Here is a 19,433-nt window from a genome sequence, read left to right on the forward strand (position 1 = left end):
CGCAAACGGCGAGTTTTTGCATACAGCGCATGTGTAGAAGCGAGTTTACACATTTTTGTGTAATTCTGACCTATTCAGTGACAAATGGAACTTAGTTGGATCTGTCTTTCCCTGAAATAGGGCGTATCAGTGGAGGGAACTGAGCAGCAGCATAGCAATCGTACGTAACCATCCCGACTTGTATCATGGGAGTGTCTTGGGCATGTATGAAAGGCTCCGTGCGATTCTCAGTTGTACGGAAAGTGCCAATGCTAAGGATGACTGTTGCGACAGCCGCCATAAAATTAATGGGTGGCACGAATTCCCACTTACACACACACAGACCCTTGCATTAGTTGAATGGATACTGGCATTATCATAAAGGAGTAAAGCAGGCTTCCGCGGCGGCCAGTAACTACAGACACTTTTTAAGTATTAACCCTTACAGTATATCCGGTTTGTTTCCTTTCTTGCCCAAATATTCATCTTAAATTGTCATACAGATTAACAGGAAAATAAAGGTTGGTGACCCAGAGTTAAATCCCTCATGGTCGTCATTAAAGATAGACTATTAGCCATTTAAACAGTAACTGAAATAATGCACATTTAATGAGGGGAACAAGATGTCCTTTTAAACACAAAACTTCTGCTCATATAAAAGTTTACATACAGTTCCAATAAGCAAAATGGAAAACAAAATAATTGTGTTTAATACTGTATATAAATAATCAGCGCTAAGCAATTATCTTTTGCAGGTCCAATATGTAAGTGGTCAGACACAAAGATTGATTATGAGATTTTACGCCTAAAATATTTGTCTCTATTGAGATCTGAAACCAATATTCTACACAATGAATGGAGAGAACTGAGGATTAGGTTCCTTTATGCTACAATGCATGCAGTATTGCGTCTGTGAGATCATTTAGTGTGTCTGTGAGCGCATATTGGGGGTCATTCCGACCCGTTCGCTCACTGCGTTTTCACGCAGCAGAGCGAACGGGTCCCTGCTGCGCATGCGCCGGCGCCTTTGTGCGCCTGCGGCACGGCCGACGGCCGTGGCAGGACAGCGATCGCCTCTGCCTGATTCACAGGCAATCGATGAGCGGGAGGGGGCGAAACGGCGGTCGTAGGCGCGGTCCGGCCAACGCAGGCGTGGCTGGACCGAAAGGGGGGCGGGCCGCAGCGGCTGCGTGACATCATACGCAGCCGCTGCGGGCCAGGGAGCGAGGAGTAGCTCCCGGCCAGCTCGCTAAAGCTGCGCTGGCTGGGAGCTACTCTTGAAGTGCAAAGGCATCGCCGCTGTGTGATGCCTTTGCACTTCTGCGGGGGGGCGGCGGCACTGACATGCAGGGCAGACTAGCCCCGTGCTGAGCGTCCCCCCGCATGTCAGGAAAGATGATCGTAGCTGTGCTAAATTTTGCACAGCTACGATCAACTCAGAATGACCCCCATTGTACAGCCTGAGAATATTGTATGTATTCCATAGGATAGTGGCTACATAACTCTGATTGTTATGGGTCCCTAATACTCGTTGATCTTAAGATAGCACCGTCTGCTTCACTATCTCTACATACATATTACCCTATTCAAAAATGTGGTGCTAATTACCTGTCCCAATGTAATTACTGTCTAAGAACTTCTATCTATGAGAGAGAACTGCAGAGAGAGCAGAGGAATGTAGAGGAGGGGAGTGGAGCTGGTGATGCCATGGAGTGGGGGGAAGGGAGAACAGGTATCGCTTTATTTTAATGGAATAACGAGCCTCCTTTCAGTGCACACAAAGTCCTATTCAGCACAGACGTCTGCTGTGTCAGCAACTCATTCTGTGAAATGATTTTAGGGTGATGAGGGACAGTTCTGATCAGAGGAATCCCGGCTATGCATCGGCTCTAAGTGTCCTTTCCGAGATGGAATTCTCAGAGTGGTCGATGGCTTCAGGTAATGCTTATAGAAACGTACGGAGCATTTCAAAAAAAGGGTTTTGACTTTAGGACGATTTGTGCACATTTACAAAAAGATCCATCACCATGTTCTAAGATGATGATAATAATATTTCCTGCATAGTGCCAGGGACAGGGCATTTTTATCAGTGCATTATTACTCCCTCCAACCCACATAGCAAAGAGTTGTGGGGAGAACACAGGAGCCAGCATTCAACCAGTGCAATGACATGCGATCCATGGCTCTTCAGCTGTGGGTGTGCTTAAACTTGTAGTTCCACAGAAAGTGTCCAGGCTTCGCGTTACTGCATATTACCACAAGAGCACAAGTTAGAAGATTAAACCCTCAACTGAGCATCAATTATATTCCATAGTAAAATTGCATTCCAGAGACATTGCTAATCTCTAAATAAGGGGTCACTCAGGATAAATCTACCGGTGTCGCCCAGGCATGCAAAAATCAAGAACTACGGCTGAAGCCCTGCATGTCCAGACAGTCAACATGACAAATGTTATAATTCCTATCCCAGCTCCTGTCTTTCCATTAAATGTGTTAAAGCCATTTACTGTCACTCATCAGTAATCTCTTTTAATCCTACATTATGAGGATAGAGGAGGAATACACTATACGCCAGAAGGTGTCTGTAGGTTCAAGGCCATAAAAAATAGTTAGGCCAACACCGGGTCTGCTGAATTCCAGGACATTTGCCCTTCATTCCAGGGCACCTACAATCAGCGCTGTGTACACAGCCAATTCCCAGCGATTAAAATGTTTGCTCAGCCCTCTATTTACTCACATTAACCTGCCTGTGTAGAAAGGGCTGTGGCGGGAATGACTTATCGGGGACAGCAGATGTGGGAACAGAATTCTGTTAATGTTAAACCTGCTTTCTTCGGATAAAACAAGTTTGCTTTTTGGGAGGGGCAAGAAAACGTTGGTTCTTGCGATCAAAGGTGCACTCCAGGCTTTCATTGCACACAAGGAAAATAATAGTGGTCTCCAGTTGACCACACTCACACCTACCTGTATGCACTATCCATATGCACACCTGTATGCACTACCCACGTGCACAAACCTACCTGTATGCACTACCCATATGCACACATCTACAGTACCTGTATACACTACCCACATGCACACACCTACCTGTATGTACTATCCACACAATGATACCTACCTGTATGCACTACCCACATGCACACACCTACCAATATATACTACCCACACCTACCTGTATGCACTACTCACGTGCACACATCTACCTGTATGCACTACCCACGTGCACACACCTACCTGTATGCACTACCAACACAATGAATCCTACCTGTATGCACTACCCACGTGCACACACCTCCCTGTACGCACTACCCATGTGCACACACCTCCCTGTACGCACTACCCATGTGCACACACCTCCCTGTACGCACTACCTATGCATTCATACTTACCACCCACGCACATACATACCTGTATGCACTACCCAGATACTCACATCTATCTGTATGCACTACCCAGACATTCACAACTACCTGTATGCACTGCCCATGCGCACACATCCACCTATATCACTATCCTTGTATACTCATGCCTACCTGTATGCACTACCCACATGCACACACCTACCTGTATGTACTACCCACATGCACACCTACCTATATCCCTATCCATGTATTCTCATGCCTACCTGTATGCACTACCCACATGCACACCTACCAGTATGCACTATCCACGCAATGACACCTACCTGTGTGTGCCACCCATGCACACACCTACCGGTGCGCACTACCCACACACATACCTGCATGCACTATCCACCCATTCACATCTATTTGCATTACCCACGCACACACCTTTACCTTTATGCAGGATTCATGTACTTACTCCTATATGTATGCCTGACACACACAGAAACCTACCTGTATGCTTTAAGTGTTAACAATATACATCTAACCACAGAGTACAGATACTGTACACTAGTCTTTTTACATATAGGAAAAACAATGATAAGCATGTGCACACATCATGCTGCCATTAGCACGGTAACAGTGCCCGATCATCACTAGCGTGGAAAGGGAAGGGGAAAAGATTTGCTATTTGCGGTACAAATTTGATGTTTATCCATGTGAAAAGGATTGCAGAGTTTTACAATAGCCATAACATATCAGATGATTTTCCAATTGCCATTACCTCTTATGCTGCCCTCTGGTGATAACAAGGCATCTATTTTGGATTGTGGGAGGAAACCCACGCAAGTACGGGGAGAATATACAAACTCCACACAGTTAGGGCCATGGTGGAAATTGAACCCATGACCTCAGCGCTGTGAGGCAGTAATGCTAACCATTACACCATCGTTACTCTGACATGCGGAGGGACGCCCAGCACAGGGCTAGTCCGCCCCGCATGTCAGGCCCTGCCCCCCCTGCTGGCAGGGACCTACTGGCCGCGTCCCGAGTTGCAGCGGCTGCGTGTGACATCACGCAGCAGCGGCCCGCCCCTCCCAACGGTTGTAGCGCAGTTGGCACGCACTCTCCCGCCCCACAACCGCCTATGCCTGTTAATCAGGCAGAGGCGATCGCAGCCAGTGAGATGCTGATAGCATGTCACTGGGCTCCCGGGGTGCGCACATGCAGTGCAGCCGCTGCGCATGCGCACTCCACACAGTAATTCAGACTATGATCGCGGAGGCTGAATTACCCCCTGAATTTGTCTGTGGAGAACTAAGTTATGGCCCAAATTAATTGAACATTTATTTTAAATTACAGTGTAGGCACTGGGGATAGTTACCTTAGCTATTTGTTAGTGTGGTGTACCCAACAAAGATATTTTGGCAGCACTAGCGCCTTACCAGACTGTCTCATCTGCTGGGCTCACATTTTGGGGAAGATTTATCAAAGTGGGAGAGTGACAAAGTACCAGCTCCTAACTCATTTTTCAGATACACAATATGTAACATGACCATCAGAAGCCGACTGCTAAATGCTTTCTCTCTCTCTCTCCACGGTTAGATATCTCCCCCCCCCCCCCCCCTGTATGTCTGCCCATATGTGCTAAAATTGACCTGAATATATTTATTAAAATAGATGTAAGAATACACACACCTAGATATGATGAGCAAAAAAGTGAACTGCTTGATTCTAAGAAATATCTATCGACCTTGCCTAATCCACCTTCCAGTCCATATGTACCCAATTAGCAGACGCCCTCCCACTTCCAGCATGACATCACTGTTTGAAATACTATCATACTGGAATGTGTAACAGAATCTAGGACCAAATACAACCAAGGTATGAGGATCACTTTATAGAAAATGTATTTCCATCAGCCGGGGTCGCCTTTTCCTTAATGGTCTGCATTACATAAAATAAGTCATAATGTGGCGCTGATAATCAGGGTCAGCAGTGCTTTCATGTATAAATATATCACTGTGCTGAACTCTATACTGGATGTACAGTAGAAGGGACACAAAATCCATTATTCTACTTAGAAACAGACTGCGAGTTTGCACAGTCTTGGCATGCAGAGAAGTAAACCACAATGAGAAGTAAATAAAAGATGCAAGGACAGGTCAAAGTGTGCACACAATACAAAGAAAGGGGATAAAGAGTATTTCCAACACAATCATTTACACAGGAGAAAACACACACACCAGCTGCCGAATGTACACCCAGGAGTGCTCACACATGCAGACGGGGAGGGAGAGCTGCCTGCGGAGGGGGCTCAGCACTTACATACTGCTATAAAAATGTGCAGTGAAAACACACAGGCATCATCACAAGTAGCAACATGCAGCAGCATAAGAACTCAAGTGTGAACATAAACAAAGGCACATAAAACACATGTGAACAGGACACAACCCACAGCAGAGTAAAAGCATGCTGGAGTGATGCGCTTAGGAAAGCATTGTTTGAGTCAAAGTTCTCAAGGATTGCACAGTGCACAGGAGACAATGGTATTAAATGCTGTACTATTGCAATGAACAAACCCGTTCATTGCCACTAAAGCCTGAACTACATGGCCAATAACACCTTTTATTGTGTACAATTGGAGTTCTAGCTATTTAGAAGGACACGGTTTTGTACAGTCATGAAAGTTGACTAGACCGTCACTAGAGTCTGCTTCTCTCTGATCAGGTGGTCACTCATTTATGAGATATGAGATTTTAGTGCTCGCTAGTTGGGTCAATGCGATATTCCTATAATCCTAGATAGGGTGAGGAGCAGTGCTTAAAGTGGTCCTAGAGAGGTGGTGGAACTCACCCCCCTTCCCACGGTGGCAATTCAACAAAGGTATTCCGCGCGCCATAGGCGCGCGTCGCAAAGAGGGGCGTGGTCTCAAAAAAGGGGCGTGTTACACAATAGTAATAAAGCCCACAGTAGTAGCACCCCATAATACACATAATGCCTACAGCAGTAGCGCCTCTTATACAATGCCCACAGTGGTAGCGCCCCTTATATAGAGCCCATAGTAGTGGTGCCCCTTATGCAATGCTCGCAATAGCAGTGCCCCTTATGACCCCAGGAGTGATGCCCCTTATGAAGTGCCCCCTTTACAATGCCCTCATTAGTAGTGCCCCCAGTAGTAATGCCCTTAATGGTAATGCCCCCAGTCGTTTAGCCCCTGTAGTTATGCCCCCTTGTAGTTTAGCCCCCAGTAGTAATTCCTCCAAGTAGTAATGCCCCCAGTAGTTTAACCCCTGTAGTTACGCCCCCAGTAGTAATGCCACTGTAGTTATGCCCCCAGTAGTAATGCCCTCCTGTAGTTTGCCCCCTGTAGTAATGTCTCCCAGTAGTAATGCCCCCAGTAGATGCCCCTCTGTAGTTTGCCCCCCAGTAGTAATGACCCCCCAGTAGTAATGCCCTCCTGTAGTAATGTCCCCCAGTAGTAATGCCCCTCAGTAGTTTGTCCCCCAGTAAATGCCCCCCAGTAGATGCCCCCCAGTAGCTTGCCCCCCAGTAGTAATGCCCTCCTGTAGTTTGCCCCCTTGTAGTAATGTCCCCCAGTAGTACTGCCCCTTGGTAGTCTGTCCCCCAGTAGTAATGCCCTTCTGTAGTTTGCCCCCTTGTAGTTTGCCCCCAGTAGTAATGTCCCCCAGTAAATGCCCCCCAGTAGTAATGACCCCAGTAGATGCCCCCCCAGTAGTAATGCCCCGTAGTAATGCCCTCTCAGTAGTTTGCCCCCCAGCTGCTACACAAATAAAAAAAAAAAAAAAACACAGCACACACCATACTTACAATCCCCGCTCCGTGTCCGGCCGCTGCAGTCCTCTCGCCGCCCGCTCCTCTGCACTATGGGAGAGACGTCATGACGTCTCTCCCATAGCGCGCACTGACTGAGCCGGAAGGCGGAGCTCAGTACTGAGCTCCTGCTGTGCGGGAAGACGGGCGACCGCTGGTAACACACTCTCAGCGGGCGCCCGTCATCTCCCTGCAGCGACGGGGACACATCGCCGGGTTAGGTGAGCCAGAGGAGGTGGAACTGCGTTCCGTCTCCAAGTGGAACTGACAGAACGCAGTTCCGCCCCGTTCCGGCTCACTTTAACCCCTGGTGAGGAGTCTGGTGCGCTTAGGGGGATGTTTATCAAAGCATTGAGAGAAATGAAGCACTAACCAATTACCTCCTTACTGTCATTTTTTTTAAACACAGCTTATAAAGTTAGAAGCTGATTGTTTAGTACTTTGTCTCTCTGCATGCTTTGCTACATACCCCCTCATAAAAACAAAAAGGGAGGAGTTCAATTAGCTGTGGTAATTTACTGTGGTTAATTGACCCTTCTGGGGCTATCCAATCTGCCACCAAAGCCAGCACTGATCGAGATATTATTTTCACCTGCCTGAGGAGAGAAAAAAATGCAGATACAGGTTGAGTATCCCATATCCAAATATTCCGAAATACGGACTTTTTTGAGTGAGAGTGAGATAGTGAAACCTTTGTTTTTTGATGGCTCAATGTACGCAAACTTTGTTTAATACACAAAGTTATTAAAAATATTGTATTAAATGACCTTCATGCTGTGTGTATAAGGTGTATATGAAACATAAATGAATTGTGTGAATGTAGACACACTTTGTTTAATGCACAAAGTTATAAAAAATATTGGCTAAACTGACCTTCAGGCTGTGTGTATAAGTTGTATATGAAACATAAATGCATTCTGTGCTTAGACTTGAGTTCCATCACCATGATATCTCATTATGGTATGCAATTATTCCAAAATACGGAAAAATCCCATATCCAAAATACCTCTGGTCCCAAGCATTTTGGATAAGGGATACTCAACCTGTAATTCACAAATGCAAACACACGCAAGTCTTTTTTCCAGGAGAAAAAAACAAAACAAAAACAGGCTACAACTGAATCGTCCGAAAAAGAAATTGAGGGGAAAAATTGCGGTTGCAGGGCGAATTGAATTCTCCCTAAAAATATTCTGCCATAAATCACAGAATCGGTTGTGAAAGGTTCCTGAATCAAACACATTTGGAAAGTTGCAAAAGTCCCTGCTGTCTTCATAATAATGGTAATTGTAAACTCCCATTATTGAATATACAAACCATACGCTTACTGCAATATTAAGGCACCGGCATGTCTATACATTTTACATGCTAGGAAATATTAAAAGAATGCCATTACTCTGTAATATAAGCGCTTGCTGTACAGCAGTTAGACCTGTGATAGGCAATCTGATACACTACAGGGGCCACAAGGGGAGGCCCTCTATCCTTCCCAAAGGACACACATTAGCTTTATCTCACTAATAAGTAAAAATGTAATAAAAAAAAATAAAAAAAGAAAAAAAAAGAAGGAGACACCCATCTGTAATAATGTATCAGGAGGCATTACATACAACGGTTACAAGCTCTAACAAAGATTTAGAGCTGGGGCCCCGGGTGATATTCAGTATGCCGGCTGTTGGGATCCTGGCGCTCAGTGTACCAGCGTCGGAATCCCAACACCCGGCATACAGACAACTATTCTCCCTTTTGGGGGTCCACGAACCCCCTGGAGGAAGAATAAATAGTGTGGCTCGCGTAGCGCGCCACCGTGCCCGCAGCAAGCCCGCATGGGGCTCATTTGCACTCGCCCAGCTGCTGGTATGCCGGCGATCGGGATCCCGGCCGCCGGCATACCATACTACACCCGGGGGCCACAGGTGTAGGCTCGCATTATCTAGTCAAAACACATAGGCATCCTAGTAATAAATGAACTTTGAATGTAATGCAGTTATGTAACTCACTTATTCACTGCTTATATTAATAAGTAAATGAAAAGTACAGTACAAATAGAAATAAGGTTCAATGGTGCCATTCCCGCTAGAGTGTTCCAAAATGTTAATGGTGCTCTCAGTTCTAGATCGCAGCACACCCCATTATCATGCATTAATGCACTATATCAATTCAATACATGCATGAAAAATACATGAAATAATTGTTTTTGTTTTTTTAAATTAACCTTAAGCCTCGTTTTGCTTAATTTTTTTTACCCAGTTTCCCAGCTAATGCATGTGAGTGAGCTCCAAGTTCAATTAAATCCACTCCAACTGCTAGCTTGTCATACTTGCTTGCTTCAAGTGGGGACTAAGTGTCTCTGATCACTGGCACTGATAACAGATCAGAGCCATGGGCAGCTGTTAGAACAGAACTTATTTTAAGTCATGGAGACATCCTGATTCTCCGATCATCAAAATATCTTACATCCTTACACATCCTGAACATTTAAACAGCCTACAAGTAGGAAGTTACCATTAATGCTATTGTTACTACATCTGGCTCGTGGCTAAGCAATTTTTATCTAGGAAAAAATATTTACTTTTTAAAACTACTCTCTGCCGATCAAGGTCTCAATGCACCTGAACACAAGCATCATATCTAAACTACTGGGGTTATTAAGAGTTATTGCACATGGTAATTATTATATTGTCCTGATAACAGCCCTGCACCTGCCACTTTTTATTATCCCCACACAATGAGGCAGTATTCATGTAGATCACATTTACTAGAAATCTATTAGGAGAACTGTAAATCATGGCAAAAGTTTCTTAGATCAGCTAAATTTAACAACATTATAATTCTGGCATATAGTTTAAAACATTTTAAATATAGCAGATTTATCTGCAGAGTATATAAGCAGATTGCTTTAGGAGCATGGAATAAAAATAAATAATTGCCACTCTACGGTCACTTATTTGTTTAGCTAACATCCACATTTATTTTTCCATAGGAAAATCTCAGTTATGGTGTGTACACACGGTGAGATTTTTTTCTTACGATTTTGACTATATAGTCAAAATTGTAAGAAAAGTTAGTGCAAATTGCAAGGTGAAAGTCACCTTGTGATCCCGATTCGATGCCGATGCGCGGTCGGTATCGCAAGAATAGATAGACTGTGCAGGCAAGTCAATTTTGACTATCTCTATAGAAGAGATAGTCAAAATTGACACTTAGCCAAAATCGCACATAGTCAGTATCGCAAGCACATAATGAGTGTGCTTGCGATACGGACTATGTGCCGATCTGGTCCCTGTCGCATAGTGATAATTGGGCATAGCCCGAATCTCACCGTGTGTATGGGCCATTAGTTAGATATGTGGTGGCATGTGAGCTAAATATAATAGTGCACCCATCACCAACAGACACAGTTACTGCAGCTGCTTTGGGGGTTGAATCAGCATTCACAAGAACGCACCCTAGTAGCATAGGAACTCACTAGTTCTAATGAATGGAGAAGCCAAATTTTAGCATGCATGTCGTTGGTACATTAGAAGTCACCAAAACCTGCACAGAGTTAGTAATCGCCACTTTCCTGGTTAAGATGTACGCCAATCTCCAAAAAGTCACCTTACCTTGTACCCGCCAATCCTATGTTCTTGTTTGAATTCTTTGTTGTTCTTTAACCACCTCATGGAAGGAGTTGGGTTCCCTCCGGCCGGGCAGCGCAACTTCACTGTATTGGCAGCTGGAACAGCATGAAGCCGCTTCTCCATCTTCTCCGGGTTTGTCCAAAAGGGGGCCTCTATAAGTAAGAGCAGCCATATTTGTTATTGGTGTCTAAAACATGTGCTTATTTCCCTGGCCAGTTTGAACAAGGATGCACTTTTAAATCTTCTTAGACATAGCCATTCAGTTTTCAAGGACCAAGCTGAAAGGTCACTTTCGAGTTAGGTCACACAATTGGTCAAAGCAATATGAACATGGCTGTCTGTAAGGAAGGCTGTTCACATACACTGCTATGGGTCATCTACATTTACAGACATGACTGATAATAATCAGATCAATACAAATCATGACTGTGCTCTGGTCACACAAGAAGCAATACTGGCCATAGATGTAACCAAATGTCACAGGTATAAAAAGGATAACGAAAATAATATTAAAGGCAAAACCCCGACACATGTAGTGAAACACTCACTTATATTGTTGTTGTCACTGGTGACATTTTCTGACACATCATTGTCGCTGTCATCTTCGTCATCTCCTGAGGAGCTGGCTTCTGAAACAGGAACAAGACACAGTAAACAGCAATGTTCCAAAAGAAAATGAAGCTCGTCATTACGCATCGGTGGCATTAATGTGATCAGGGAGACACGGAACAAACAGAAACACTTTCTCAGCAAATAATTCTACGAATACACAGGTAAAGCTGGGCAGCCAAGGAGTACAGCACCGCCCCATGCAGTCATTCTGACGCTCTACAAACATGTTCAGCAAGCCACAGGGAATCCTGGGATATCCAACAAGGTAGTGGAAATTGTTGGGGTAAATTATTTAAGCAGCACATTAAAATATGCACGACATCTAGGACTGAATAGTATCTAGATGGCTCTTCTTTTTTTTTTTTCTCTCTTATTGGGAAACCTTGCTTGCAAAGACAAATTGTTAGAGCTATTTCTTTGTTTGCAACACAATGATGACATACAGTGTATTATGGTCTGCTAGGTTACACTTCTATTCTCCAGTCACTCACCTGTGACATTCACAAGGAAGAAATGGGTATTGCTCTGGGCCCCTTTATGCACTGAGCAAGCATACAGCCCTGAATCCCTGAGGAACGTCTCATTTATCCGCAAGTAGTTCAGGACAATCACCGTCCTATTGCCGGATTCTAATTTCACCCCATCCTTGGTCCAAATCACCAGGGACGCATCGTTGTGAGGACAGCGCAGATCAAGTGGCTTGCCGGGGATAACGGTAAAAACATCCGGCTGGGAGATTTGGTATTTGGTTGGAGGTTCTGCATCAGAAGGACAGAGGGGAAGCAGCAGAGAAAGGAAAGACACCAAATGTCAGTAAAGCACCCACAGAAAATCCACTCAGCAAGCAGTGCAGATCCTACTTGCTGGTATACACTATGCAGAGATTAGTGAGGTTACACAAGTCATGCATTGTGGTAGTAGCAACACCAAAAGGCTCAAGTCTATCCAACGTTTGATAGTTTGTGTTATGTTTTGTCGACACTCAGAATGTCAACACCATAGTGTCAACATTCACAATTTTGACATTGTTAATGCAGTAAGTCGGAATGTCAACAATGGTATTTCCAATACAGTTTTAGTGTATGCTTAACTGCAGCCTAGCCCTAAGCTAAAGCTAACATTAGTGGGGGTTCCTACCTTCTGGTAGTAGGGTGGCTGCCGCTACCCATGCCATGCCCGGAGAAGAGAGAACCAGCGGGGCCCCGTACCTGCACAACTGAACTGGCAGGTGTCAGGACAAGAGGCCTCAGGACTGCCCAAGTGCAAAACACTGGCTTCTATGGACTGCATCACCTGCAGCCTATAGAAGCCGGAAAGGGCTGCCCGAAAGGCAGGGAGTGGCTTCCTACTGGAAGCACACACTCTGCTAATCGCAGCCCTGTCAGGAAGTCTCAAAAAGAGAAAACACCTCCAAATGGGACTGCCTGTCCTGGTGGGGTTTTTTTTTCTTTTTCTATTATATTTACATATACACACACACACACACACACACACACACACACACACACATACATACATACATATATATATATATATATATATATATACACACACACACACACGTACGTACGTACATACATACATGTATACATACACACACACACACACACACACACACACACATATATATATATATACACATACACACTTCTCTTTAACTTGTTATGTAAACAGCACTGCAACAATGTATCGAGTATCTAAATCAAGCATCAAAAGATGGAGAACAATTTTTAATTTATTTCTTTTTTAAAAGGAACATACAAAGTAACACGAACCACATAAACAAGGCAACTGGTAAAAGATGGTAAGTTAACTTCAAACGGTGCAAAGGAAATTTCATGTCAAAAATATTTTTATTTCTTTTTTGGTAGCACAAAATTTTCTGTGCTAATAGGTAAAAGATGTTCTGCTTCTCGAGGCTTCGGCAAAAGCACTTTAGTTAAGAAGTACCAGCTAGCTTGGTTACAAGAGCAATGTAATAGGAACCTGGTAAGGATTACCATGTAGTACAAAATGAAATTGACTTCAGGAATGATGCGCTTTCCATGAGACCTGCTGAGCACAATGCTGTTAATTTGTGTGCTGAAATGGTTTTCGCTTACAGCTCTCACTTTACCCTTAACCCTTTTTTCATCAGAAGCTGCAATGCTTTTTAATTAACTCCAGCTGACACTTGAGAAGCTCCCTATATACCCTGGAATTTACTAAAGTTAACAGTGAATTTTGCTCGCAATTTGCATGCATGCCCAAAGAAGGAGATAGAGCTGAACGAGAAGCTTGCTGCTAACTTGAACTAAACAAAAAAAAAAGGTATCAGCTGTACCCATAACGCACGAGCAAACATCTACGGTTCTAATGTTTATTATGAAGAAAACATAAAAACATTACACACGTGGCAGTGAGCTACAGCAAGTAGAGAATGTGAGGCTTTGGGAAAGGTCATGTGCTTTTCAGGGGTGCAGAGATAAAAAGGAGATTTATGGTAAGACTTATAATTATTAAATCTCTTTCTGCGAGTTACACTGGTTTCCACAGGGAATAACATCGGGGTGTAGAGTTGGATCTTGATCCGAGGCACCAACAGGCTAAAGCTTTGACTGTTCCCAGGATGCACTGCACCGCCTCCTCTATAGCCCCGCCTCCAGGTACTGGATCTCAGTTTTGTTAACCAGTCCAATGCAGTGGCAGGTAAGAGAGACGGTAGATGTTAGTCACATAGACACACATTCTCATGACAGGAGAAGGGACTAGCGGCTAATGCCATACAAACCCAAAGAAGCTAAGTGCGTCAGGGTGGACGCCCTGTGGAATCCAGTGTACCTCGCAGAAAGAGATTTAACAATGGTAAGTCTTACCATAAATCTCCATTTCTGCAGCGGGGTACACTGGAATTCCACAGGGAATAACATCAGGGATGTCCTAAAGCAGTTCCTCATGGGAGGGGACGCACTGTAGCGGCCACAAGAACGGCGTCCAAAAGCAGCATCCTGGGAGGCTGAAGTATCAAAGGCATAGAACATAATTAACGTGTTCACTGAAGACCACGTAGCCGCCTTGCACAACTGTTCAGCGGACGCGCCACGGCGGGCCGCCCAAGAAGGTCCAACAGACCGAGTAGAATGGGCCTTGATAGCAGCAGGAGCCGAGAGTCCATTTTGGGTAGCAGCCGCAGCATTACTATTAGAATACCCCTGAAAGGGAATTATAAGTAAGCTATTTCTGCACCAGTGAGTCAGCGCAATACCTTATTGTTTTAAAATAGGCCTAGTACTTGCATCGCCGAGTGTATCGACACTCTTTGGTGAGAGAAGCATCATCTGATTCTGTCCTGAAGTTTCCGGACCTTCTCTGGAGACCAGAACAAACGTTGGCTGTGTGTGTCCAGTAATGCCCCCAGGTGCACCATGCTCTGAGCAGGGACCAGTGAGGATTTCTTCCTGTTGATGAGCCACCCGTGGGCTTGTGGGAATTGGACCGTCAGTTCTACATGACGGAGGAGAACCTCTGGGGAGTTCACTAGGATCAACAAGTCATCCAGATACGGCAGGATGCGGATACCATCACGGCGGTGAAGGGCCGTCATGAACGCCATGACCTTGGTAAAGATCTGAGGAGCCATGGTCAGTCCGAAAGGCAAGGCTTGGAACTGATAATGAAGGTTGCCAATAGCAAACCGTAGATATTGCTGATGCGATATGGCAATAGGTATGTGTAGGTAAGCATCCTGTATGTCCAGGGAAACCATATAGTTCTTGAGTTCCAAAGCCAGTACAATAGAGCACAGAGTTTCCATACGGAATTTGGACACCCTCACAAAATTGTTCAAAGATTTGAGTATAGGCCGTGAGGAAACAGCTTCGAATAGTATCCCCTGCCGCTCTTAGACAGAGGCACCGCCACTATCACTCCTGTATCCAGGAGGGATTGGACAACCAAATGTAGAGTTTGTGCTTTTAACGGATCCAAAGGGATAACCGTTGAGCAAAACTGGCGAGGGGGACGTCTCTTGAAAGAGATCGTGTACCCGTGAGAGACCACTTCCTGCACCCAGGCATCCGAAGTGGTCTTTAACCATACCTGGGCGAACTGCAGAAGTTGGCCTCCCACCCTGGGGTCCACCAGGGGGAGGCCTGCCCCATCATGCAGCAGGCTTGTCCGGATTGGAAGCAGGCTGACGGGCGGCCCAATAACGTTTAGGTTTGGGCTTAGATGATTTGGAAGTGCGAGCCTGTCTAGAGTACGCCTGACCCTTTGCTTTACCTGGAGGTCGAAAGGAACGAAAAGTAGTACTCTTAGCCTTTGGAGCCGAAGGATTAGTACTTGGGAAAAACGCAGTCTTGCCCGACGCCAAGTCGGTCACAAACTTGTTCAGATAATCTCCAAATAGTATATCTCCCTTAAAAGGGAGCACCTCCAAGGTCTTCTTAGAGTCCAGGTCCACCGACCAGGACCATAACCACAGAATCCGGTGAGCCAGGATAGACGTAGTAGATGCCTTGGCCGCCATAACGGCTGCATCATAGGCCGCCTCCTGAATATAGTGGGAGGCTGTGGTAATATATGACAGATATTGTCTGGCAGTGTCAGAAAAATTTAGAGGTAGCTCTACCTCAACTGCTTGAACCCATGCTTCAATGCCCTTTGCAGCCCAAGAGACTGCCATAGTGGGTCTATGTACAGCACCTGTAAGAGTGTAAATAGACTTCAAGCAACCCTCCACACGCTTATCCATCGGTTCCTTCAAAGTGGTGACAGTGGGGACAGGCAGAGTAGATGACGCCACAAGACGGGCTACATGTGAGTCCACTGGTGGCGGGGTTTCCCACTTGTTACTCAACTCCGCAGAGATAGGATAACGAGCTAGCATCTTTTTAGACAGGCAAATTTCTTTCTCAGAGAAGACCAGGATTCCTGACGTATGTCAATTAAATGGTCAGAATGTGGTAAGACTAATTTAGTAACCTTCTGACATTTGAACTTATCAGGTTTCTTAGACGTATCAGGAGGGTCAATCTCATCATCAATCTTAAGAATCCGCTTGATAGCCTCCAGTAGGTCAGGATCATCACCCTTTGTTGTAGAATCTTCATCAGAAGCAGCAGTATCAGCATCTGATGGATCAGTACATTCTTCATCCGAATTGGAATAATCATCCGAAATATTAGTGGATTGTGAGGAAGAAATGGCCCGCTTAGATGACCCTTTGGTCCCAGTAAGGCGAGGGTTAGGTTTTTGTTTAATCAAGGACTGATTTAATTGCTGTAACTGGGTTGACAGAGCATCCGCCCATGGTGGATTAACTACAGGGACAACATGTGGCTGTAATGGCACAGGAGGTCCCACAGGGGGCATAAATCGTGTTACAAGCGTAGTCAGCATATTTGAAAATGCAGCCCAAGGTGGATCCTGATTTGCCACAGGTGCTGCGGGCTGACTAGGGGGTGCAGAAAACCCAGTACCTGAACCCTCAGCAGAAAATATTTTCCTTAGGTAAATCCGTGGCGCCAGCACTGCATGAAGGAGCGTCTGCGGATTTCACGCCCTGTGTAGCAGACATTATAGGGAATGTAGCCTTAGGGCGTATCAGTACAATATAGCCAGACAAACACAACACCTGATAAAAAAAACCTAAGATATGTGACCGCAATTGCGGAGCACAGACAGAGGATTTAAGTGGTATGAGGTGACTGAAACACACAGTTAAAAATATAAAACAGTATATCCTGTGGAACACAATATGGTATACGAGACCCTGACGCACTTAAACCCCCAGGCCACAGAATATAGTGATAGCAATATGTGTGAAACACAGAATAGAATCCACACAGCAGCTATAGGCACACACAGTCACAGGTACAATGCAGAAATTATTACATATAAAAAATAAAACTGCACTGGATTAGCAATACTACATAAAGATATGTATGTATACAGCTATAACAATGCACAGTAACCACTGGATGTATATCACAGAATACTTGTACTAAATATTCATATAGAAGTGCACTTGTTCTTAACTAACGTTGTCTAAACGACATGTAGAATACTTAAGTGTCCTGTAAATGCACAGCGCTGATGAGACAGGCGGCTTTACAGAGGAGACAGTGCCCAGCAGTCCCAGGATCAGCGCATCTGTGAAATGGCGCCCAAACGCTGACAGAGAGTGAGGGAGAGAGAGATGCAGCTCCAGGGCGAGAACACCTGCTGTAGATGGCGCTTGGAGCTGGAGGAAGGGATACAGGTCAGCACCTTATCCCCTCTGCTGGACTTCACCACTGGGTACTATGGAGCCTATAATAAACGGATTTTAGTATATCCGACCTGTGCTCCCAACCCTGGTGGATATGGGGTCCCTGCACGGCCACAGTGTCCATGCCAGCAGTGCGGTCCGTCTCCTGGGACCGCGGCCGGATTGTGATTTCGGCGGGTCCCACCTGGGGGACCCTCTTACCTCCTGCCTGAAGTGCGACCACGCGATCCAAGAGAGCAGCATTGATGATGTGTGCCTGAAGACCGGAGCGCCTCCGCTGCAAGTACCCAGCAACCAGGGGGCGGGAGTATGCAGCGCCGTTGGGGGAGGTGATGGAGCCGCAGCACAGAATGTCAGCATTACATACACAGCATCTAGTGCCTGTGCTGCGGCCTTGAAGTCTTTTCTTCTTAAAAAGCTCTGCTAGTGAGCCTCCCTGTTAGTGACCTGCACTGCAGGCACCAACTTGCAAACTGAGCTCCAGTGCCTGGAGGCGGGGCTATAGAGGAGGTGGTGCACTGCATCCTGGGAACAGTCAAAGCTTTAGCCTGTTGGTGCCTCGGATCAAGATCCAACTCTACACCCCAATTTTATTCCCTGTGGAATACCAGTGTACCCCGCTGCAGAAATATAGGTACATTTAGGAGTGCCATTTTTCTCATACCAAACATTCTTTATTCAGCTTGCAGGGTCTCGCTTACAGACTCTCCTATAACACTTATTTTATAAAGAACCTAACACAAGACAGTTTAAGAAAACAAATTACATGGGGAAGATGCACTAAGCCTTGGAGAGTAATACAGTGGAGAGAGATAAAGTACCACCCAATCGGCTCTTAACTGCCATGTTACAGGCAGAGTTTGAAAAATTACAGGGGTTTTTTGGTTGGTACTCTCTCTCTCTCTCTGAGGCGGGAATTCATTTGGGCACGATGTTTAGCGAAACAAAAAACCTTGCAGGCCTCGTGACCAAATTTGGATTACCAAGGGTAATGCACAATACCTGCGGTATCCGATTTAAAAAAAAATGCTTGCAGGGTTTTCAGCTCTGAAAAGCCAGCAGCACAAGTAAAAAGAAAAATTGATACCCGTCCGGTGGCCTGCCCTTCCCATCTTTACACTGGAAAGGGGGCTGCTGGGAGGCTTGAGGACTGCTGGGAGACTGGGAGATGTAGGTCTTCCAGCTACTGCCTCCAGGGAGGTCACACACTCACAGACAGTCTCACATACTTACACACACTCAACGCTGCTGGAGTCCGGATACCGACTCTGGAGAACACAACGGAAGATGAGTAAACTATTAATGACTATTTAAGCTAACTGGAAACTTCCAAGTGCTTCATTAGTCCTCAGTGTGTCGCAGGGGTGTCAGAGCAAGTCCCGGTGATTTTTCCTAAACTTTTTAGGAAAAATCAGACTTGCTCTGGGGGTGCGAGAAATAAGACACTGTGATTTCTATAGAAACTAAGGCTTAGTACATAGACCATAGCGTCAACCAATCAGCTCCCAACCAATCAGTTACTGTCATTTTTCAAACCCAGCTTGCAACATGACAGTGAAGAGCTGATTGGCTGGTACTTGCTCTCTATCCACTTTATCGCACTTCCAAGCATAGCACATTTTTCCGTACAGATGTGTCCTACTTCATTGTTGCTGCAGTAACATTAAACAGCCCTTCTAGTCGCACCTAGAAGTGAGCGTGTTTACTAACAACAGGAATCTTTTTGGCATTCTTTCCCCAAAAATGTGCCATATTCGCATCACTGTTCGCGTAAGAAACACAAGCAGACTCTGC

The 19,433-nt window shown here is 45.3% G+C and overlaps 1 protein-coding gene across 8 annotated transcripts in view; it reads right to left on the minus strand.

Moving 5' to 3' along the window:
• FGFR2 (fibroblast growth factor receptor 2) overlaps positions 1-19,433 on the minus strand; it is a 179,944-nt gene that overhangs the window by 52,557 nt on the left and 107,954 nt on the right. For 6 of the 8 annotated variants that reach the window (XM_063961839.1, XM_063961838.1, XM_063961844.1 and 3 more), the window contains 3 exons: positions 11,881-12,147; positions 11,326-11,406; positions 10,760-10,929 (listed from right to left, as the gene is read on the minus strand). In XM_063961839.1, coding sequence (XP_063817909.1) covers positions 10,760-10,929; positions 11,326-11,406; positions 11,881-12,147 — 518 coding nt within the window. The remainder of the gene's footprint in view (positions 1-10,759; positions 10,930-11,325; positions 11,407-11,880; positions 12,148-19,433) is intronic. The other 2 variants (XM_063961841.1, XM_063961845.1) reach the window with 2 other exon arrangements.

This window comes from Pseudophryne corroboree, chromosome 3, assembly GCF_028390025.1.
Source record: "Pseudophryne corroboree isolate aPseCor3 chromosome 3, aPseCor3.hap2, whole genome shotgun sequence".
Taxonomy (NCBI): domain Eukaryota; kingdom Metazoa; phylum Chordata; class Amphibia; order Anura; family Myobatrachidae; genus Pseudophryne; species Pseudophryne corroboree.